At 41.1% G+C, this 24,031-nt stretch overlaps 5 protein-coding genes across 5 annotated transcripts; 4 read left to right on the top strand and 1 right to left on the bottom strand.

The window, feature by feature from the left end:
• Positions 1 to 4,308: 4,308 nt before the first annotated feature.
• On the top strand, positions 4,309 to 6,230 carry KVR01_001690 (uncharacterized protein; the record flags this gene model as incomplete). Its single annotated transcript, XM_044784496.1, has 4 exons — positions 4,309 to 4,428; positions 4,527 to 4,563; positions 4,648 to 4,813; positions 4,871 to 6,230. The coding sequence occupies 4 exons, from the start codon at positions 4,309 to 4,311 to the stop codon at positions 6,228 to 6,230; spliced, it is 1,683 nt and encodes a 560-aa protein (XP_044649645.1).
• Positions 6,231 to 7,625: 1,395 nt separating this feature from the next.
• On the top strand, positions 7,626 to 8,732 carry KVR01_001495 (uncharacterized protein; the record flags this gene model as incomplete). Its single annotated transcript, XM_044790372.1, has 5 exons — positions 7,626 to 7,932; positions 8,036 to 8,214; positions 8,289 to 8,373; positions 8,413 to 8,490; positions 8,686 to 8,732. 5 exons carry the CDS (start codon positions 7,626 to 7,628, stop codon positions 8,730 to 8,732), a joined length of 696 nt encoding a protein of 231 aa, XP_044649450.1.
• A 2,303-nt stretch (positions 8,733 to 11,035) lies between these two features.
• Positions 11,036 to 12,621, top strand: KVR01_001746 (uncharacterized protein; the record flags this gene model as incomplete). The annotated part of the gene is made up of 2 exons (XM_044782640.1): positions 11,036 to 11,097; positions 11,169 to 12,621. The coding sequence occupies 2 exons, from the start codon at positions 11,036 to 11,038 to the stop codon at positions 12,619 to 12,621; spliced, it is 1,515 nt and encodes a 504-aa protein (XP_044649701.1).
• Positions 12,622 to 16,840: 4,219 nt separating this feature from the next.
• Positions 16,841 to 18,108, top strand: KVR01_001948 (uncharacterized protein; the record flags this gene model as incomplete). Its single annotated transcript, XM_044788023.1, has 3 exons — positions 16,841 to 16,916; positions 16,992 to 17,654; positions 17,723 to 18,108. The coding sequence occupies 3 exons, from the start codon at positions 16,841 to 16,843 to the stop codon at positions 18,106 to 18,108; spliced, it is 1,125 nt and encodes a 374-aa protein (XP_044649903.1).
• Positions 18,109 to 21,245: 3,137 nt separating this feature from the next.
• Positions 21,246 to 23,960, bottom strand: KVR01_001626 (uncharacterized protein; the record flags this gene model as incomplete). The annotated part of the gene is made up of 1 exon (XM_044792212.1): positions 21,246 to 23,960. One exon carries the CDS (start codon positions 23,958 to 23,960, stop codon positions 21,246 to 21,248), a length of 2,715 nt encoding a protein of 904 aa, XP_044649581.1.
• Positions 23,961 to 24,031: the final 71 nt, after the last annotated feature.

Here is a 24,031-nt window from a genome sequence, read left to right as displayed (position 1 = left end):
ATATATAAAAATAACTTTAATTATATTATTAAAATATTATTTAAACTTTATAATATAAGGGTTTAAAGTTTATATTAAATAAAGTAAATTTAAAAATAAGGTTACTTAAAGAAAAAAAAGAAAAAAAGGTTACCTTTTAAACTTTAAAGTAAAAGTAATAATATAATAGCTTTATTAATAAAAACTTATAAAGACTTTTATAAAGCCTACTTACTATTTTTAACCTTTAATTTTAACTATTATATTTTTTATATTATATAATTCTTTATTTATTTTAAGTTTTATATTAATTAATAATTATTTATAATATTATTTATTATTAAAAATATTTTTTAATATTAATATATTAAATTATATTTATTAAAAATTAGAATTATTATAAAATATAAATTATTTAATTTAAATATTATTAAGTATTATATATAAAATTATTATATAATTTAAGTAAATTAATTAAAATTATTAAAAATAAATTTATTATTTTTTAATTAAAGTTTTAACTTTTTAAATAAATATTTATTTATTAATTTTATAAATAAAACTACTTAAAAGTAATTATATAATTAAATTAAAAATAATTAAATAAAATAATTATATTTTATTATTTAAATTTATAATTTTAATAACTTTATAAAAAGAATAATTATTAATAATTAAATTTATAATTATATAAAAATAGATTTTATTTTAAAGAAAATTTATTAATATTTAAAATAGTTAATATATTTTAAAAGATTAAAGAATTATAAATTAAATTTTAAAAAATTAAGATTTATAAAGATTTTAAATTTAACTTCTTTAAAAGAATATTAATAATATTTTAAAAAAGTTTAAATAAAGTTAAAAATTAAATTAAATTTTAATATAATAAAATAGTTAAATAAAAATTAATTAAAAATTATAATTATAAACTTTTAACTTTATATTTTAAAAACAATAAAAGAATTATATAATAAATTAAATTAACTTTTTAAAATAATTTTTATAAAAGAATATTTTAATAATATAAAACTTAATAAATTATTTATTTTATTAATATATTTAATAATTATTTATAAAATAATTTATTAAATAAATTAAATTATAATTTATATTTTAAATATATAATTAATAAAATTAAATTAAATATAATAATATATTTTTATAATATTATAATAATAAATTTATTTAAAAGTTTTTATTTATATTAATAAAAGTTTATAATATATAAAAAAATAAAGTTTTATATATTAATATTAAGTTTAAATTTATTTAAAACTAATTAAATTTAATTTTATTTTATAAAATATTTTATTTTAATTTAATTAATAAAAATTTAAAATTTAATAACTTTTAAAATTTTAATATTATTTAAAGTTTTATTTTATTAATAATTTAATAAAAGCTATTTATTTTTAAACTTATTTAATCTTTTAAATAATTAAAAGAATTATTAATTTATATAAATAAAATTAAAATTAAAGAATTTTATATTTAATAAGTTTTATTTATTAAAATATTATTATTATTTTAATAATATAATAAAACTTTATAAAAGGTTTTAATAATTAAAAGCTATTAAGTAATATTATAATAAAGAAAATATAAATAAAATAATTATTTTTAATATATTTATTTAAATTAATATAATACTATTTTTATATAAAAATAATTTAAAGAAATTATAAAAGGAAGGTTTAAGTTTTCAAAATATAAATAAATAAATTATATTAAATAATTAAATAAATAAGTAATTAATAAAGCTTTTAATTATTTATATATATATATTTATAAGTAAAATAAATTTTTATAATTTTAAGAGTATTAATTATTTAAAACTTATAAGATTTTAAAAGTAAATTTTATTAAATATATATTAAATTTATTATAACTTTTATATAAATAATTATAATTTTAATATTTTATTTTTATTAATAAAATATAAAAATATTAACTTTTATTTAATATATTTAATTTTAAAAGTAATTTACTTTTAATTTATAAATAAATATTATTATTATTTTATAATTAGTATTTAATAAATATTCTCTAATATATAAATTTTTTAAAAGTTTAATATTAATAAAATAAATAAAAAGTATTTTATTTAAATATAATAAAGTATTATATATTAAAATTAAACTTAAAATTAATTTTAATAATTAATAAAAAAGTTAAATTTAAAACTTTAATTATAAATTATTAATTATAATTATTTTTATTTATATTATTTATATTATTTATATTATTTATATTATTTATATTATTTATATTATTTATATTATTTATATTATTTATATTATTTATATTATTTATATTATTTATATTATTTATATTATTTATATTATTTATATTATTTATATTATTTATATTATTTATATTATTTATATTATTTATATTATTTATATTATTTATATTATTTATATTATTTATATTATTTATATTATTTATATTATTTATATTATTTATATTATTTATATTATTTATATTATTTATATTATTTATATTATTTATATTATTTATATTATTTATATTATTTATATTATTTATATTATTTATATTATTTATATTATTTATATTATTTATTTATATTTTTAAAATATTTAATATTTTATAAAATTAAAGTAAAATTATATAAGTATTTTATTAAAAAATAAAAGATTTATAATTATTAATTTTTATATTAATTTTAAAATTTAATATTTAAAATATTAAAATATAAAACTATTTAATTAAATTTTAATATTAAAAATTAATATTTTTATAAAAGAGTAAGTATATAAATATAAATATACTTTAATATACTAATTATAATTTATATTACTTATTTATTATATAAAATTAAAATTTATACTTTTTAATTATAATTTTAATCCTTCTATTATTACTTTTAATTTAATAGTTTATTACTTCTATTTTTATTATTACTTAAAGCGCTTTAATAAGTCTTTAAATATTTAAATCTTTTAAGTTTCCTTCTTATTACTAATAAGATCTTTTATAGTAAAGTTAACTTATAGTAGCTAATTAATAGTCTTATAAGTCTTTATATAGAGCTTTTTATAAGAAGAATTTAGTTTATATTAAAAGTTATAGGTAGTTAGTGAAGGAGTGTTGTTTAGTGGGTGAGAATTAGTAGGTTTGAGTGGGGGGTGTAAAAAGTACTTTGTGTAGGTGGTGTGTATAGTTGGGGGAGGTTGAATAAAGCTCTTTAATTAGCTGTAGCCTAGAAGGAAATACTGTACCTGTGTACTATCTGTTTTTTCCTCTGTGAATATCTGTTCTCTTTATTAGCTAATAGGTAAACTACCTTATTACAAAGGGAGTCCTGTAATCTAAGACAACTAAGTGATGTAGACCTAAACAAGAGGTAACATTGCAGCAGGTCTGGCCGTTTGGTCTGGGCGGCCAAGAGGGGAGTCTATCCCTCGATTCGCTGATAAAATGACACGGTAGCTACCGGGAAGCCGACAGCTAGTGAAAGGCGCACAGGATTGTGCATGTGGGATGCAGTCCACAGATGACCCCTGATTCAGTCTTGCAGCTGTCACTTCAGATGTCCCACGACCACGGAGCGGAATTTTCTTCAACTTCAAGAGAGTCGGCGTGCCAGTTGATTAGTACCAATTTTGATACACCGCGGGTCACCCTAAATCTGGTCATCAACAGTTCATACATGTCACCTAATGTGAGGACTCGGTTGCTTGAGATGACAGTTAGTAGAAAGATGCCACGGGACCTAGAATAAAATATCCACTAACGCCGCGTGAGAACATAAACATGTACACCCACAGAAAAGCCCTATATTGCGCACCTGGATCAATGTCTTAACGTGCGGACGTAAATATCCAACGTTGCCTTCCCTTGCGCTTGAGAACTGGTCTTTCGGTGGAGTCCGTTCTTTTCGGTTGCCCAAAGATCATGGGTTTTTCCCATGCTCTTTCCAGGCATCACCTGCACGGGTATTGACGCCTTCCTCAAAACCCACCTCGTGCTCCTTCCCTCAGATAGCAAGGATGAAGGGAGGGCACGTCATCTCTCGTTTAGGGGCGGGACTGCAGTTACCCAATGTGAGGTAGGTGCTACGGGCTGGAATGCAACCAGGCACCCACCTGCGGGAACCAGAACCGCGCTGCGCGTTGCACGCACATGAGACTCGCGGCTTGAGTGAGACCTGGCTGTCCGACAGACTGGATATAAGGGTGACGAATATCCTAGGCCGTGACAGGCAAACACGACGACCTTTCATTAACCGCTCTTGATTTGCGCCAGGGCTCCAGAGTCAGCATCATTGACCGACTCTTTTGCCTTGCGCGGGATTCTCTCGAGATGGCGTCAACGTGTAACCTTAGGGCCATCATTCACGCTTTCCTCGCCTTGCTGCTCTCATTTGCCAGTGCAGGTTTCAGTCCGCTGTCAAGAACAAATCTGGCCGTGTATTGGGGTACTGCATACTACATACACCCCATAACATTATGTTTACTGTTGTCGCATGAGGCGGATGACTGACTTGCTCACTCGTGCTAGGGCAAAACTCCTATGGCCAGAACAACTCCCAGCAGAGGCTTTCAGCCTACTGTTCCAGTGAGTACCCTGGCTCTTCACTCACCATCCTGCAGCGGTCTCACTCACACGATAGCAGACACCGACATCGATGTGAGTGATCAGGCGACCTTGAGATGTCCACTCGCGCGGCGTGGACTTACCCTGCCTGCCAGGTTATCACAATCAGCTTCCTGACCCAGATCGTCAATCCTATGGTCAATTTCGCAAATGCTGGCGACAATTGCACCGTCTTCCCGGGCACCACCTTGCTGAGCTGTCCACAGATCGAGTAGGCTGCACATTTTTGGCCTCCCCCTCTCACAAGCCCGCTAATGGTAGTCGTCAGGGAGGACATACAGCTATGTCAAAGCTCGTATCAGAAGACCATCATGCTATCCATCGGTGGGGCGACGTACACAGAAGGAGGTTTTGGCTCTCCGGCTGGTGCTGTCGCCGCGGCGAACAATGTCTGGGCCATGTTCGGACCCCAGCAGGCTGGGAACACAATTCGAAGACCATTTGGAAAGGCTATCGTCGATGGGTTCGATTTCGATTTCGAAGTCACGACGCAAAACATACAGCCGTTTGCACTTGAGCTCAGAGGACTCGTGAACGCAACAGCGGCAACGGGTGGAAAGCCTTACTACCTCAGTGCCGCCCCACAGTGCCCATATCCTGACATAGCAGATGACGCCATGCTCAACGGCGGTGTCAGCTTCGACTTCATCCAAATTCAATTCTACAACAACTATTGCGGCGTCAGCAACTTTGTCGTGGGAGCTGCTTCCCAGCCCTCGTACAACTTCGACACCTGGGATAACTGGGCAAGCACTGGAAGTGCAAATTCTGACGCCAAGATACTCGTGGGAATACCGGCAAACATTGGTGCTGGAGCAGGCTATACCAGCGGAAATATCTTGCAGGCAGCACTTGCTTACAGCCGGGATTTTCCCAGTTTCGGCGGTGTGATGATGTGGGATATGAGCCAGCTGTACCAGAACCCTGGCTTTCAAGAGGAGGTCGTGCAATATCTTGGTAGCACTCCCACTCCCACCCCCCCTACGACCACAGCAAGCACAAGCACAGCGAGTCCTAGCACTGCCAGCACAGGCACAGCACCCACAACTACATCAGCCACCTTGACAACCACAACCTCATATCCTCCTCCTCCTCCTCCTTCCACATCAACAGCAAGCCCCACAACCACTCCTCCTGGGACTGGCGTACCTGAATGGGGTCAATGTGGTGGTTTAGGATATACTGGACCCACAAATTGTGCAAGTCCATTGTCGTGCCTCTGTCTGAGCACTTGGTGGTGTCACTGCGTCAACTCGCCCGCGTCTACGATGAGAACTGTAGTCGCCCGATCCACGACGGACCTCATTGCGACATCCAGTACGTCGACGACACGAACTGCGACTGAGACTGGGAAGCCGATCCCAGAATGGGGCCAGTGTGGTGGTATAGGATACACGGGGTCCACCCAATGCATCAGCCCTCTCTTTTGTGCCTGCAACAGCCAGTGGTGGTGTCAATGCCAGAGCAGGCCCGGAAGTGGCGACTCCTCAACCCCCATCGAGGATCCCAGTGAGAACGTTGTAGCGCAGTGGGGACAATGCGGAGGGGTCGGGTACGAGGGCTCGACGACCTGTACCAGTCCATACTCGTGCGCTTGCAATAGCGATTGGTGGTGCCAGTGTCAGTAGTGGGAATCGGCTGGTCTGCTGGTCTTCTTGACTGAGGTCATTGTCCCAGACACGAGCAATATCTGATGCGGGATGGCAGCGAAGGGGCGGCACGCCATGCTATTCATGGCCCATTTTTCTGGCTCCGACATAGTCTAGATCTCTTTTAATTTGTCCCTCAGGTCGGAAGAATTAAATGTCACAACGTACATATGTAGGGAGCCTTCAAGTCGTTGCAAACCAGTGGGCAACTAGTTGGAAACCCTAGCTCGGTCTGCCAGTAAGTATCAAATCCACACCTTGAGGTTGTGGATGCATCCATTTTCCTCTTGGCTTAGTCAACTGCCCAGGTGTGAGATACTGTAGGCAATAAGATTTTGTAAGGCTCCCCGGTAGTTGCGGCCTGGGGCGTTTCATCCTCGTCCTTGGTCTCCAGCACTGGTTATCATTGTCTATGCTGCGCTTTCGCTGTGTATTGGTATTGTTCTAAAGTTTCAAAACCTCCCCCCCCCAGCAGCTCAAGCAGAAGTGAAGCCCTTGGGGTTCAGCACAATCATGGACATGGTATCTGAGCAGGAGCTTAAAAATTGTTGTGGCCGTCCCCCCCCCCTTCTTCGCAAAGACCAACCTGGTTGGGCTGAAGAAGGCACACAAGCAGCGAGACCGAGGACTTAGTAGGGCTGGAGCAAGGACCAGGCCAAGCTTTGTGTCAAGCATGGGTCAACTTGAGACGATGAACTCTGTGCTCGGCAATCTAAGCCGTTATACTCAGGTCATGAAGCATGCTAGGACGCATTTAAGCATGGCGCGGTGCTGTGATGCCCAAGCATCCTGGGCCTTATACGTACTTGTTGGGGCCAGGGGGTGTCTCGGACAGGCCTTTCTGGAACCTAGCGCGGAATGACAGCCCACTTTTGTACGTCCAATTGGCCCTGGAGCTTGTTCTTGAACAGGGAGCACCCTGATACCCCCCTAGTGCGAGTCACTTGAGACGATTATAGGTGATGCCTCCCGCCGCAACTCGAGAGAAACCCACCTGGATCGTGTTTGGGTACGCTCAGAGAAGGGCCTGGCGCCGTCGTAGTCGTCACAGTCCTTGTCAGTCGAGACCTCGGGTGACTTGGGTGTCGCGACACGGACCCCCCTCCAGGACCACCTCTGACAAGCTGCAACTCTGTGTGTGCGTGTGTGCATCCATGTCTTTGTCGACCGCCCGGCTGCTGCGTAGATCACCTCGGACGTCTATACAATACCCTGGACTTGGCACCTTTCCCCCTCGACATTCCCTCAGGACCTGCTTGTGTTGTAGTGCTCGCTGGTCAACCGGTACCCTGTGATCATCTGTGCCATTCAATATCTGTTAAGATTCTTTAATATTCTTTGTCATTTCGCTGCACCTTGTTCCTGCCGGTCGAAATGAACAACAAAACGAAGCAATACGACACAGTCTGGAGTGCCGACGACCCTGACCAGGAGGAGTTCCTGTCCGAGACAGATGTCGAGGAGGGACACGAGAAAGAATGGCAGTCAGATGAGAGACCTGCCAGGCGGCGGGCAGGGGCTCCAATGCCAGTATGGTCGACCTTACGAACATACAAGGGGCTAGTCGACACGGCCCTGTTACTCGTCGCCATCGCAATGCTGGGTCTGCTGCTCCTACGGCGGCCACAGCAGTTGGAAAGGAGGCAGATCGGAGGAGACTATATGGGGGCCGGTCCAGAGTGTCAGTTCCCCTCACCTGTCAAGTTCTCAACAGCAGCACTTGAGTGCAAGCGTGCGCGCACATCATGTTGATGCGACCCCGTCTGACCCAATTGAACCAACAGTCCCTGCCAGAATCGTAAAGTGGAACGCAGATGAATCATTCGTGCCCCCCAACGCATCGGAATGGTTCTCGGAGGCGCTGTTGGGGAGATGGAACACGATGATGCCAGCTGGAGCCGCCCTTCGATCGGCGGACGAGGTCTTCCATACGACAACGATGACACATTCTCTACATTGCCTGGTGAGTCCGGTCCCTGGCCCCGAACTGTCCAGCGGCCCAGAGAAACCCTAACGCATTCTGCGTCATTGGCCTAGTTCATGATGGGCCGCATCTTCTCCTCGTTGGCTGGCAACATATCCGGAGTCCTACCCGACGACTATTTCACGCATTACATGCACTGCGTCGATTACCTGCGTCAATCCGTCCTTTGCTCCTCAGATTTGGCTATTGAACCACATCTACCCACCGATGGCCCGGACAATGGCCCACTGGACGGGGGTTGGAATGGCATGCACGGTATGGAGCCTCCTTTGCTCGCGCGTCAGCGCTGCTGCTCTAGTGCGTACTATGTACTAATCTAATCTATGGGGCTGCAGTGTGCAAGGACTACTCACAAGTCATAGACTATCTCGAAGGTTTGCGACCCCCGTGCTGGACCGGGCCCCCGGCACTGCAGTTTTCGTGTTGATGCTAACCAACCGCACTGAGCAGAACAAATCGTCGATGGAGTGCGCGTGGTGCTGCCAATTGACGACTGAGAGCCGAGGGCCCCGAGATAAATTGGACCCTCGACTTTTGAAAAAGTCGCTGGCAGCGCTGGCAGCGCTGACAGCGCCACCCCGGGATTAAGGGTGTCATGTGACGGGTTTAAGAGAGCCTCTCATACGATGTTGAGTCACCAGCTCAGCAGTACGGAGTAGAGGTTCGCGGGACAGTGCCCAGGTGGCTAATGGCAGGCTAGCAGAGACCAGCCCACAAATATCGTTGGACCCATACAGTAGCATTCGTAGCACTTCCAACTCACTCGTGGGGCATCTTGATTGCCCGCACATGCAGCGTCGATCAGAGCTCGGGCATTCGTCCGGAGTAGTCAGTCGCTGGTGTCAGTTGTGATTGTGTGCCGCGTGTTTACTACCGTCCTCGTAATCAAACGTCTATGCTATGGCACGCCTGTACTGGTGACAGAGGCATTCGGAGATGCCGACATGTACACTCTATCATGCACTGACTGATCTCTTGGGGTCTTGCTGGTTTTTTTTGGTTTTTTTTCTTCTTGCCCTCCTCTCCTCTCTCCTTTTCTCACCGGAAGCATGGGCCATTCATTCCCCGTCGCCTGGGCGGCCTGCTCGCGTCATGTTTTGAGTTTGACCTCGGGAGCCCTCAAGTCGCTACGAATCGTGGCACAGCCCACCATGACGGGATTGCCATCTCATCACTGTTCCGCAGCACACGGGAGCCGTTCGAGGCCAAGTTGCCGAAATCTGCATCGCCTTGATAGCCGCCGCAGCCAGCAAAGTTGACGTTAGGAGCCCATGCTGCCGCCCCACCAGTTCGCCTCGAAGGAAGGGTGAGATATGTACTACTACTCCGTACACTACACTTGATGCGTCTCGTTGCACCAATTGACCTTACGTGGGGGCCCACCTTCCCCGCCGAGCCCCGTCTTGTGGCAGGGCCCAATGGCCGTCGAGACGGATGAGGCGTGGACCTCGGGATGGGGCAGCAAGTTGCAGGCTGCAACCCAGCTGTCAACGCGGCAGGCGCTGCTCGAGAACCAAGCCCTTCTCGCTGTCATTCAACAAGGTGATGCGCGATCATGAGGACATCAGTTGTCGGTGAGTTTCCGTGGGCCTTCTGGTTGGTGTTTCTATTCGCCTTGATCCTGCACCAAGTGGAGACTTTCGATAGGTTTTTGCAGGGGGCCCTGCCGGCCGTAGCAGGGGTTTTATCTTTGATCGATGGAGGCTCAACGACTTGCAGACGGCTGCTAGTCCTATGAGCGGTGAGCACGTTTTGGCGCGTCTATGCTTGTCTATGTCGCGATGTCTGCTATTGCTGCATCCGAGCTTAGCAGATACCTGCTCCAGACGTGCCGGCTAGCCATTAGCATCAGCTGATGCGTGTTATGTACTGGAAGAAATACATAAATCTGATGCCTCTTGCTCCGTCTCACAAGACAGGTTTGGTCCGGCCTGCTTCTCCTCTGTGTACAGCAAGCACCCTACTTTTCCTGATCCTGCGGTCCAACCTTTGAAAACGGCTTCCTCCTGGGCCGTCCGTCTCTTGCAATCGCTTTACAATACTTGATTCCACAACAAAAGGTCTGCTCCTTGCTCCAAGACCAACACGATGGCTCAGATACAAAGAAGAAACACCGATATGGGTGACAGTGTCCGCGAGAAACAGGAGCGACGGAAGTCCGGAATCTTTTCCTTTAGGTCTTTCAAAAAGTGAGCATCCGCCTTCGGGTATCTCTTTTGTCTCCTCTTTCATTTGATCATGACCCCATTGAGGCCCCGACGCTCTTGCGCTGCGAAGTGCGACACCCATCCTTGAATCGCAGCGGGCGTGCACCCAGCCAAGCTCGCCATCTCTAGCACTCCGTACTGAGCCGGAGTATCTCCCTCAAAATGCATCATCTCCACCACAAAGTTGATGGCGGAAATGGCACCTTGGCCTTGACGTTGCTTGCATTGCCTTCTGTGGTTGGTTCTGGAGCTCTCCAGCCCTACTACGGTCTCTGGCATTGCCGTTGAGCTTGTCGTGGACGGGCCTTAAGTTCCAGCGGAGCAAGCATTCACATACATATGTAGTGAGCCCTTGTCTTTGACAGACGTCAAGCTTGGCACCCTACCAAGTCGTCGCCGCCTCATGAAATCTCGTCCTTCTACCCACGACTTTCTAGGAGAGTTGGGCCACGATCCGCACATGCCTTACGACGTGCAGCGCAGAAGACGCGCTTCTTTGCCTTTGTCTAGCAATCCACCATTCCCGACAATCCCCACGCGCGTCTCTTCCCTTGGGTACTTCCCACTTTTCTATACGAGGACGGACCTCCGCAATGTCCGAAGAGATCAAACACGCTGACCTTGACTGCTCAGGTCCTCTACAGACACCGGAAAGGTTGACACAGCATCGTCACCAGCAACATCACCCCTTGAGCCGGTCTTGAAGAAGACGAGTTCTTCTCACAGTATACCTGCTGCCACACAGACATCTGAAGTCATAGCCGAGGCCGAACGCCCCTTGAGCTCGTCTCCTCAGCCCCAAACAGCTTCAACTGAAGCGCTTCACAGGCTAGCAACCGGGGGCAATAAGTCATCCGGTGAGCCACTGGAGAATTCAGAAGGTCTGCCAACACCTCCTGACACCCCAGGCCCTTCATCAAAGCCAACAACCACATTGGAAGATGCCCAGGAAGCAGGCACTGCAAACACCAATGGAGATACAACAGAGGAATCGGCTGTTGACTCGACCGTCCCTACCTCAATCGACGAGGCAAGGGAGTTCTCATTGCCCGAGTCCGACAGGAGTGTTTCGTATCACGAAGATGCCGACCTTCACATCAGAGTCCAAGAAACGGATGGCACAAGCGCAGTCTACTCTGTGCGTTCCAGCATTTTGGAGAGCGTGTCTCATCGCTGGAAAGAGGAGCTTGCCTCTCAAGCGATCAACCCAAATCAGTCAAGCGACCCTGCGTACGGCCTGGACGTCATCTTTTCCATTGCCCACTACAAGTTCCACGACGTCCCCAGCATCCCTAGCATCGGCAATCTCTACGATGTTGCTCTCGTGGCAGAGAAATTCCAGGCAATTCATCTCCTAGTCCCATTCATCAAGGGGTGGATTGCTGGACTTCCAAGCCAGATCACAAGTCCCGGGGCTGCCGTCGACGAGGACAAGACATTGGTCACGGGCTGGTTGCTTGGACAAGCTGAGTGGTTCTCCAAGATTCTGTCGAATTGTGCCTATAACGCGCATATCGGCGCTGATGGCCAGCTCTTGGATTCTGAGGGCAAACCCTGGGGTGACCAGCCCGTATCCGACGACGTGGTCGAGATAATCGCCGCGACGCGCCTTGCTGCGATTGAAAACATCATCAAGGCAGTGAGCGAGCCCGTCCAGAAGCTCTTGAACCCTCAGTACTACCCCGAGGAAGAGATTCGATACTGTCATGCACCTGAGGATGACGCCGCCCGTGAGGACTGCGAGCAGCTGCAGCTCGGTTCAGCCATCATGGGTCTAACCAAAGCTAAACTGTGGCCGCCACCCGAGCCCACGCGGATCAACGTCAGCCCCGTGCAGCTGGCAAACTCGTACGGTGACGTGCGCATCAGACGCCACCAGGAGCCTGGCCTGCGCTTTAGAGACGGCGAGTCCGTCGGTGACAGTCATTCCAAGTGCGGCTTCGGACATCGTGAGGAGATTGAGAATATCTTGGCCACCCCCGCGCAGCTATCCACGCAGGTGGTCAAGGAGCTGTATACGAGGGCCAAGAGATCGGGGGCTTTCAGCGAAGGGCTCTTTGAGGACCTCAAGCACTTCATCAATGATGATTTCGCTGTTGCTGTCGATGGGGATCTCAAGAAAAGTCCTGTGGAGTACAAGCAGACGACTCCCGCTGCTTCCAGACCCGACGGCTGCTGATGCTTAGATCCTAGGTCAGTAGATCGAAACATGAGACTTTTCTTGGTCGAAAGCTGACTCGATTATGAAGATCAAGTACAATAGACTGGTTGAGGATCCTGGATAGAGGGCCAGCGAGCAGGCTCTCTGATCACCGGAGTTCAATTTCTAAAAGCGTTGGGAAGGAATCGTGTGTTATGTTGTATGATACCATGTTTCTTAGTTTTGTGTTCTGTAATGAAATGCCTTTCGTAGCCGTCTTCGGCCCTCATGCCATTGAGTGTTCTCGGGTGATACAAACCAACCGTGAAGAGATTGCTGCAGGGAATGCTCAATCTGATGAAGATTATGGCGTCATGAGTCAAGCATATTTACGAATTTCTGGCAGGAATTGTGATCATCATAACCGCCTGGTGGAGATGAAGAAAAGGTATGGTTGTGAGCCGTTCTTTGACCACGAGAAGTGAATAGGATTCAACGAGTAAAGTATGAGCAACGGGGTTTCTACATGCCAGAGGAGGTTTTAGTTTGAATTGCAATATTATAATATGGCTAAAAGGGAATACACCTCGAGGGAAAATTATTGAGAGATAGGCAATCGCGGATACCGTATTCAAACGCAGGCACGAAGTTACTCGAGCGATTTGCAAAGTTGTTGAAGAGTCACTCTGTATACCTACCTATGTAGGTATGTCGATAGCTTACACACTGTCATCCTATATCGGCTTGTTACCAACATGGCTATTTCATATGGTTGTCTTATGCAAGGTCATCATGTGAAGGTTAGCTATGAGACAATCGTACTATACCTAGGCAGCCATTACAGAGCGGGTTGTCTTGCTTTAGGTAACTTCATCAAAGTTATCCCATATGAGGTTCTCTACAGGCCACCCCGAGTAGATTTGTGTAGTGAGCACTCCAACATAGTTATCTACCCTTGTGCCGTCGCCGTGTAGCAGTCACCCGAGCGAGAGTCTTTTTATAACATTAGATCCTACATGCCGGCACACAAGGTGATTTCATTTTTAATTCTATATATATAATATATATATAGTACCTTTATATAATAGTAAATATTAAAAATTTAATATTATAGAAATATAATATTAATAATAGTAGAAAGAGAATATAATATATAAATATATAATTAAATTTTATATTATATAAATAAAGTTAAAAAGTATTACTTTTAATAATATTATATTAAAAAGTTAATAAAATAATTATATAAAATTAAAATAATTTTAAAATAGTTTTTATAAAAGAAATATTATAATATAAAACTTAATAAATTAACTTTTTCTATTAATATAATTTTATATAATTTTATTTTTATTTTATATATATTTAAAGATATATATAACACCTTTAAATAATCTTTTCTATTAATATACTTATTATATAATTATTTATTTTTATTTTTATTAAATAAATCAAATATATAATTAATAGAATAATAATATAATAAAATAAAGTTATTTAAAAGCTTTTTTATATAAATTTTATAAAAGAATTAAAACTTTTAAATAATTAAATAAAGTTTATTTATTATATATTAAATAAACTTCTTTTAAGTATAAAGTTAAAAGATTTATAATTATAATTTTCTAATTAATTTTTATTTAATTATTTTATTATATTATAATTTAGTTTAACTTTATTTAAGTTTTTTTAAGTTTATTTAGTATTTTCCTCTTTAAGTAAGTTAAATTTAAATTAAAACCTTTAAGTTTAAGTTTAAGATTTTTATAGATTTTAATTTACTTTAAATTGGATTTATAATCTTTTAGTTTTTAAAAATATATTAATTATTTTAAATAATAATAACTTTTTTAAAGTAAAGATCTACCTTTATATAATTATAAATTTAATTATTAATAGTTATTTCTTTTTTTATAAATTTATTAGAATTATAAACTTAGATATTATATATAGTAATAGAGTATAATTACTTTATCTAGAGGTTATATTTTAATTTGGTTAAGTAATTGTTTTTAAGTGGTTTTACTTATAGAGTAGAGCTAGAACTCTTAGAGGAATGGTAGCTTTATCTTTACCTATTTTAATTAATTTACTTAAGTTATATAGTAACCTTATATATAGTATTTAATAGTATTAAGATTAGGTAGTCTATAATCTATAATAGTTTTAATCTTTAATAGATTAATTTATATTAAGGTTAATAATATTAGTTTAAATCAGTATAACTTAGTGTATTAATATAGGAAGGTATCTTTTAATAATAAATAATATTATAAATATAGTAAATTATAAAGTTATTATAAAAGTTTTATATAGTAAATTTAATTAAATTAATCTTTAAAAGATATATTATATTTTATTTTTAAAACTTTAACTATTTACTTTTAGTTTAATAATAGAATTAAAAATATAAATAATCTATATATTAAATAAATATTATATAAATAATAAAAGTTTAAATATTTAAAATTAAATATTTCTTTTAAATATATTACTTTATTATTAAAGATTTATTTACTTTTCTTTAATATATAAAAATATAATAAAAGAAAGTTTTATAAAAAAAACTAATAACTTTACTTTATATAAATAAGTTTAAAGATATATATTAAATAATTATTTATTTTATATTAAAATGTAAATTAGTAATTAATTTAAAAGTTAAAAAGATAATAAATAGATAAATAGTTAAATAAAAAATATAATATAATTAAAGCCTATTAGTGTATACTTTTCGAATTATTATGTTCCCTAACTATGCAACTCTTTTACTTGTTTCTACCTCTATCTAAATAGAATATACACTCGTTATGAGCGGCGTACGAGACAGGCAAGTCTTTTCTATACCACGTAATCTTTGGTGTGCCGCCCTCAAGAAAGAGAAGTGTTCTTGAACCAACCCAAAGGACAAAGCTGACACGCTTGAGATCAATGCAAAGAGAAGTGAGAATACCAGAATCAGAGCAGATGCACCAAGACTTCCGCACGGAGTCGTATAGTGTCCACATAGTCAGGGTCATCGCCCGAGATGTGTATCAGATATGGATTAGGTGCACCGCATTGTCCATGCTGGCCCATGACGACAGTATGATTTATGGGTTCTCAGTCAGAGCACAGTCGATTGCAAGTAATTCTGTTCAAGTGCAGTTCTCAGGACATGGCACTACTGGTGAGTTTGCCGACATGGCGGGTCTATGAGAGAAGCAGTGAGATTCCCTTTCCATTCTCCTGCCGCCCTTGCCGGCCGTTAATGTGAGAGCCGGTAGGAATCGTTCTGTCGTCCACTCTCGGTGGCGGGCTACGTCCCGAGGCAAGATTGACCCAGTGCAGTGCGGACAGCGCTTGACTCATGAGCATGCCACCGTGCCCAAGCGCGACCCGCTCGATCTCCGCGTCTGAGACTGTATAGTGAGTGTCGTCCGTCCCATGTCGAAAGTCAAATGCAACATGATCCCGCCAGCCGACGCCGCCCCGCTCTCATTGGCATCTCATGATGCGCTGGTGGTGTTGTGATGTCGTTATCTGAACCCACACGGCCCTTGGTGATCTGCCGGGTGTCCTCCGCTTATTAGGAAGGTTCCGATCTTCGAGGCCTGCGGCAGCCAGCCCAGCCCAGCTATCAAGACAAGGACAAGCAGGCATGAGACTGGACGAGCCGACACAACTTTCCAAGCATCCTTTGAACCTGATTTGGATGGAGTCAATATGGCCGGGATTAAACAATTCTTCAATCATTGATCGATCGGTATTTGGAAGGGCCCTGAGCTAGGGTAGGCGGTTGAGGATGTCTATTTATGGCCGTGTTCGGCCTGGGCGAAGAACCCAGGGTCCCAGGGACTACCATGTGCTAAAGAAGCATCAAAACATATTCAAACCGCCGTTGGCGCATCCGCCTCCATATGCACGTGGCAAGGTGCTTCTGGGCCGTCAAAAATCGGTAGAACAGCGCCGCGGCTGCAAGCCACAGACGTCCATGCGCAGGAACCAGTCCTTCAGGTTACCTCGTGATGCGCTCCCACAGTCCAAAAGCAGTTACCGTCCCCGCACGGCTGTGCTTCCGCAAAGCTGTCCGCCTGGGTAGCGTCAGGGGCCCGGACCCGGTTGTGGATTGCTAGTCAAGCCAAGCTCTCTTAAAAAAAAAACCGAAGAGAGTTATCTTAATAAATCAGGACGGGTCCTGATTCATGCCTTGGCACGATCTCAGCTTCTGTCCCTTTTTCGCAATCATTTGGACACTACCTGCACGCATCCGGCCAAAATGTCGGTCTGGGAAAGTGATGACCTTGGTCTGGTGGCATTGAGGACCACATGGTCGCTGTTCGGGGTCACAGCAGGTGAGGCCTCTCCCCATGCACGGGGTAGAAAATCCCATGGTCCGGGACAGGAAAGCTGACAGGTCATGAACGAAGTGGTGTTTGCTCTGCGGGTCTACTGTCGCCTCCGGTATACACCTAGACTCGGCGGAGGTCTTTACGTCGACGACTTCATCACAGGCGGCTGCCTCTTGATGCTACTGGTCTTCTGCATGTTGCTCTCAGTTGCGGTTCAGTATGGCGTTGGGAAGCACTATGTGACCTTACCCGACCGCACCAAAGTCCAGGCCGGAATGTGGAATGCGATCCTCAGCGGCTTGACACCTTGGATGTGTACCTTGCCCAAGTTCGCCATCATCACGACGCTCAAGCGGATACTAAACTACGGGACAAAGACAGCAATCCTGCTATGGGGTCTCGCCTTGACGTCACAGGCGAGTGTCGTCGCGCTGACGGCCTGGGGCTTCGCTCAGTGCACACCGACGCCCTTCCAGTGGGACAGGAGCATTGCGGGCGGAGTGTGCTCAGACCCAGAAATCTATGTCAATTTGTCCTTTTTCGTGTACTCGTACTCAACGGCACTTGATGTGTTCTTCGCGCTATATCCTGTTCCGTTTGTGATGCGGCTCAGCATGCCGTTGAAAACTCGGATTGGTGTCGCGGCCTCATTGAGTCTGAGCTTGGTGGGCTTCGCAATTTCGATTTACAAATTCTCCATATTCAACAAAATCGGCTCACTCCTGGTCACGGACCCTTCATGTGAGCTATTCCCCTCGTCAGCATGTTTCTCTCCTTGGCCAGCTCTGACTAACGCGCGTCACTCAAAGTCCCTCTGGTTTACCTCTGCATGACGCACGCTGCAGAGGGCTCATTCCTCATGATATCAACCTCTCTCGCCACCCTCCGCCCATTGTTCAGGTCGATGAAGCGCCACGTCTCGACCGTTGCTGGGAACAGTAATGAACCCTCGAAGCGGCGAACTGTTGGGCATTCCCGGGCATTCCACTCCGCTAGTCACTCCGATTGCATCATTACGTCACGAAGCAATGCTGAATGGGTTCCTCTCGATAACCATGCTGGAAATGACATAGAGGCGAAAAGGGACATCGTGGTTCAAAAAACCATCGAGATCTCTGTATCGAATCAGAGCATGTCAGGCGAGACATCTCAGAGCAATTCCCCTGTTGATCGTGACCCTCGGTATTCGATATAAGCGGGGGGATCATACTGCATAGTTGTACTTACTTAATTAATCTATAGATATCAGGCCGACGGTTACATGTAGAGAACGTAATTTTTGACAGTTGTGATTTGCAGACGTTGAGATCAGCAAGACGAACTCAAAACCCCATGCACTCCACTCCTCATCACTCTGTCCCGATGTGCTTTCCAACGTCACGAGCATCTCATTGCATGTGGGATTCAGGCAAGGCATGAAAAAGAATCATTCAACGTTGGCGAGAATGCAAAAACTCGCCGCGTTGCAGGACCATCTCTTAAATCGCGGTTGCCTAAAGTCCGAGTCCGTTCGAAGCCCGGTTGGTTGTTGGTACCTAGGTATTCAAAGTGCACATGTACTATTTGCGGCATAACAAGCACTGGTGAAATTTTAAGGAAGGATATGTGCTGATCTTGAAATATATCGGAGTTGGAACTCATGTCGGGGTTGAGAATGGTTCATGGGCATCGCGCGAACCGATGAACAGTCCGTCATGAGGTCATTTTCAACCATGGGCAAAGCTTAGGGATCACACACTGTCTATTGCCGTAGGACTACGCACAGTCCTAATGGGGGACCCCTTTTCATCTCTTATTATGTGGATGACTTAGGTACCTACCTAGGTAGGTAGGCCTGCATAGGGATGCAACTTTTCAACAGTGTTAAGATCAAGCTATAAATCCCTAGTGACTGGGGGCTTTAACCCTGCCAGCTGTTCAGAGAACCACCCATGAAGAACCGTAAAAGCTATGGGACAGTACCTTTGGACTACCACGGACCGGGTGACCACTAACGGCATATGCCCACAGACCGCATATGTAAGAACGTGGGCGGTTTCATTCCTAATCCCCACCCTAGGGCATATATACAAAACGAGTATAGTAATAAGTCAGTATACCACATTATACATAACCCCCCTTATATATATAACTAAATTAGATACCTTAATTTTAACTATATAATTATAAACTTAAATTTCTTAATAATTAATAAAGTTATTTACTATTTAATTAAAACTTATTAATCTCTAACTTTTATACTTTAATATACTTTTTTAATAAATTTTTATTTTTAATTTTAATATTATTATTATTAAGTTTTAATAAAATATCTATTATACTTTATCTTATTACTACTCTTTACCTTTTAATACTATAATATTAATAAATACTTTATTTAAATTAAAAATAACTTAAACCGATTTATAAAACTTTTAATAATTTAAAATATTTATAAATATATCTCTTTAACTTTAATAATAACTATATATATATATTTAACTTATTAAATAAGTTATTTAACTTATAAAAATAATTAAACTATAAATAATTTAAAGAAGTTACTTAACTTATATAATTTAAACTTAATTTTATATAATTAATAAAATAAATAAAGTATTTTTAAACCTATACTAACTATCTCTTTATTTAAATTATATATTAAATACTTTCAAATTAATATAATAATAACTATAATAATTAATAAAACTATTAACTTTAAATTAAACCTTTTTTATTATTTAAATTAAATATTTATTATAAATTATACTTTCTTAACCTTTAATAAAATAAATACTATTATATAAACTATATAATATACTTTAAGAAAGAATTCCTTAAAGAACTTCTTTATATTATATATTATTATAAAAACTTTAACTATTAATAATATTATTACTTTAAGATAAAAAATATTAATATTAAAAGATTATAAAATATATAAAATATATACTAAAAGGAAAATAAATTATATTTAATTATTAAAGTAAGTTTAAAAAGTTTTTAATTATATATAAATAATAACTATTAAATATAAAAATCTACTAACTCCCTTTAATTAATAACTTAACTTTAAATATAAAGACCTTTTAATTATTATAAATTAATTTAATTATTAATCTAATTAATATTTAAATAAATAAATTATTAATTTTAAAGTTAATAAAGTTTTTATTAAAAATTATTACTATTAAATTATTTTTATTTTAAATATAATAAAAATAAAAGGTTTAATTTAAAGTATTAATATACTTTATTACTATATATTATAATCTCTAAAAGCTTTCTTTTAATAATTAAAGTCCTTTTAATAGATTAATTATTAAATTATTATTTCTATTACTTTTTAAATATTAATCTTATTATTATATTATTAATTTATTTAAAGAATATTTAAAAACTTTAAATAATTTAAATAGTTATAAATATTAATAAGGATTCAATTATAATACTATTGACTTAATAATAATTAATTTATATAACTTTAAATATTTTTAAAATAAATTTTATTAAATAAAATAATATATTTACTTTTATTAAAAATTATATAACTTATAAAATTTAAGTTATTTTAATTAATAATATAAGTTATAAAGTATTAAAAAGAATATATATAAAGAAATAAATTAATTAATTTTATATAAAGATTTAATTAATTAAAAGACCTTTTATATTAATAATAACTTTTAAAAACTTAAATTATAATCCTTATAAATTAATATATTTATAATTTATTATTATAAAGTAAATCTATTTAAGTAGTATTAATTATATACTTTTATTAAAACCTATTATTAAAGTAACTATTTAAAGTAATAAGAACTTTTAAAATAGAGACTTTAATTATATTATTATATATAAAAAAAGGAGAGGAATTAAATTATATAATTCTTATAATTATATAATTTTTATAAAGCTTATAATATAGGTTTTTATTAAAGTAATACTAATTAAGAGGATATAAAAATATAGAGTGTATAAGGGGGGTTGTGTGTAATATAGTATACTAACTTATTATATACTAGTAAACACTAAAGAGATACCGTCTTTTTGTCTTCTAAAAAGTAAAGTATAATGCAAATCATAATGCAGAGGTAATACAAAACTTGGACACGTGGCTGTAGCCTTGTACCGCATAGACAAGGCTAGGAGGCATCGCTCCTGACGGCAACGCTCATCGTCGACACAAGGTAGCTCGAGGGATAGTGAGAACGTCTATAGATGTGGAAGCCTTGCGGCATGTTTTGTCATGGGTGGATTGCGATTTTGTTTTGTAACCTGAATACTGGCTCCTATTCACCTAGGTACCCTAGGGTACTGAAGGGTCCTTTGCAACCTGCATGAATGATCAATCTACTGGGCATCAAGCGTGATTTCGCCCGTCTTCAAGCCGTCCGCCCGAGCGGTAACAGTGACGGACCCAGAGGAGCCCGTCGGCGCACGCACGATGGCAAGCGCGAGACCCCTAAAAGCTCTGCGTTCCTTGGATGGGAAGGGCGTGAAATCCGTCGGGTCGCCATTGTCAGTCGACACAATCTCACCTCCAGTAACCGAGAAAGTGATGGCAGGTTCGGCAGTGGGCACCACGTCGCCATTGTCATCGCTCACGGCAACAGTGACGAAGGAGAGGTCGCCACTGCCTCGGCCTATAACAGTACGGTTCTGGTAGGTAGATAGAAGTAACTGTGTGGCCTCTCCGGTCGTCCGCACTGTGGCCTCTGCCCACTCTTCTCCGTCCTTGTAAGTCTTGACGTGAACCTCGCCAGGCTGGTAGGTGACGTCGTCCCAGCGGAAACGATAACCCGCCTTCATCTGACGGCCCTGGGACTCTCCATTCACGAACAGCTCGGCTTCATCGCCGGAAGAGAATACGTGGACAGGAGTGACGTCGCCGACACGGTTTGGCCAGTTCCAATGAGGAAGGATGTGGGCATTTCGAACTGTTGGGTTCCAGCGCGACTGGTACAAGTAGAAGCGGTCCTTGGGAAACCCGGCCAAGTCGATGATTCCGAAGTAGCTGCTGCGAGACTGTCCATCGTAGGGTGTTGGCTCACCGATGTAGTCCCAGCCCGTCCAGACGAATTCCCCGGCGACATACGGGAAGTTGTCCTGTGCGTCAAACACCTTGTCGGGCGAGGCGCCCCAAGGGACGGCATACAGCTCATAAGCACTGACCTGGCGGGTTTCTGGATCAGCGCCGGTGCCATTGGCCAGGACGATGGTACTGTTGGCCGGGGTCACCGGAAATAGGTAGGTTCCTCTCGAGCTGACGGCCGAGGAGCTTTCCGTGCTGAAGATCAGCTTGTCCGGGAACTCCCCACGGAAGTTCTGGAATGTCGGGCCGCCGTTGCCCTTGCCTTCACCCTGGTAATTCAGGCCGATGAGATCCACGACAGAGACAAAGGGAGTCTCCGGACCGGCATTATTCATGCCTACTGATGACTGACGCGTCGAGTCCTCATCCTTGACGATGTCCGCAAGACGCTGTGCCGCTGCGGCCCCAGGGGCACCCTCCTCCTGCTCGGCAATCTCGTTGCCGTAGCTCCACGCCCAAATGGAGGGATGGTTACGGTCACGGCGGACAAAAGCACGCAGGTCTGGCTCTGACCAGTCCTCCCACAGGCTCGCGAAATCGTTCTCCGTCTTGTGACTTGCCCAAGTATCAAAGATCTCATCGAGGACAACAATGCCCAAGCGGTCAGCGAGGTCGAGGACCTCGGGTGCTGGCGGGTTATGCGATGTCCTGATAGCGTTCGAACCCATGTCCTGGAGAAGTTGTAGTTGTCTCTCAGCTGCGACGAGGTTGAAGGCAGCACCGATTGATCCCAGGTCATGGTGCTGGCACACGCCCTGCAGGTAGATGCGCTCCCCGTTGATGCGGAGCCCATCGCCGGCGTAGCTGACCGAACGGACACCGAAGCGAGTCTCGTACGTGTCCAGCTCGTGACCGCCTGCATACAGTCGTGTGATGGCAACGTGGAGGTGTGGCTCCTGTGATGGCCTGGGGCCCCAAAGCCTCGGGTTCTCCAGGGTAATGGAGCCGTTTGTTGACTGGATGCTGCCGGCCGCAACGCTGACGTTGGTTATGGGGAACTGTCCAACCTTGTCTCCTGCCTGTCCTGTGGCCGAGTCCAAGACGTGGACATCTGTGACAACTTGAATGTCTGACGCGTCGCCGGCAGTTGCGGCGTTCTCGACCTGGACGGTGAGGTGCAGGGTGGCCGACTCAGCAGAGACATCCCTTGAGGTGACGTAGGTGCCCCACTGGCCGACATGGACGTTGTTGACCTTGGTAAGCCACACGTTTCGGTAGATGCCGGCGCCAGGATACCAGCGAGATGAATCGAGGTCCTGGTCAAGGCGGAGGGCCAGCTGGTTCTCTCCTGGCCGGGCGTAAGGGGTGAGATCCAGACGGAAAGAGGCGTACCCGTATGGCCAACCACCCACGAGCTGTCCATTCAGCCAGACAGTGGCATAGGACATGGCGCCATCGACCTCGAGGTAGATGGTCTTGTCCCGGTCGGCAGGTGCGACGTCGATGGTCCGACGATACCAGCCAATTCCCTGGATTGGCAGACGGCCCATGTTGCCACCAACTGGGGGATCGGAGCCTTCATAGAAGGGCCCCTTGACGGCCCAGTCATGGGGCAAATCCAGGGCCTCCCATGTGCTATCATCAAAGGAAGCCTGGGCGTATGTGACGTTGTCGGGTCGTCCGGTAGGTGGCTGGGTGTGAAGGGCTGGGTCGGCAATGAAGTTATTGGCGGCGGGCAGGATCCACGGCTTCAGCCGGTCGTAGCTGAGGCCGTCGGGGTTGGCCTCGAAGCGTTCGAAGCGCCAGCCGGCATTGATGCTGAGCCGCTGGCGGGCAAGATGGAGAGAGGCATCCTCCTGGCCGGGGGTGGCGAGGCCCAGAGCTGCAAGACCTGTTAGTGTGAGGGCGAGGAGAGCCATCTTTGGTGATGATATGAAGCAGCACCGAGGCACCTGCGCGGGGCGTGTGTCTTGCCCGTCCCAGGTGCCCTTTATAACATTTGAACTTGCCTGGCAGTGTGGGCGCCTCGACATGGCGCCCCGTCGTCCACACGTTGCCCATGACGCGCGCGGGTCACGGCAGCATGGACACGCCCCCGCTTCTT

The sequence above is a fragment of the Diaporthe batatas genome (assembly GCF_019321695.1).
Source record: "Diaporthe batatas strain CRI 302-4 chromosome Unknown Contig00002, whole genome shotgun sequence".
Taxonomy (NCBI): domain Eukaryota; kingdom Fungi; phylum Ascomycota; class Sordariomycetes; order Diaporthales; family Diaporthaceae; genus Diaporthe; species Diaporthe batatas.
This window is presented reverse-complemented; position numbering and strand designations above follow the sequence as displayed.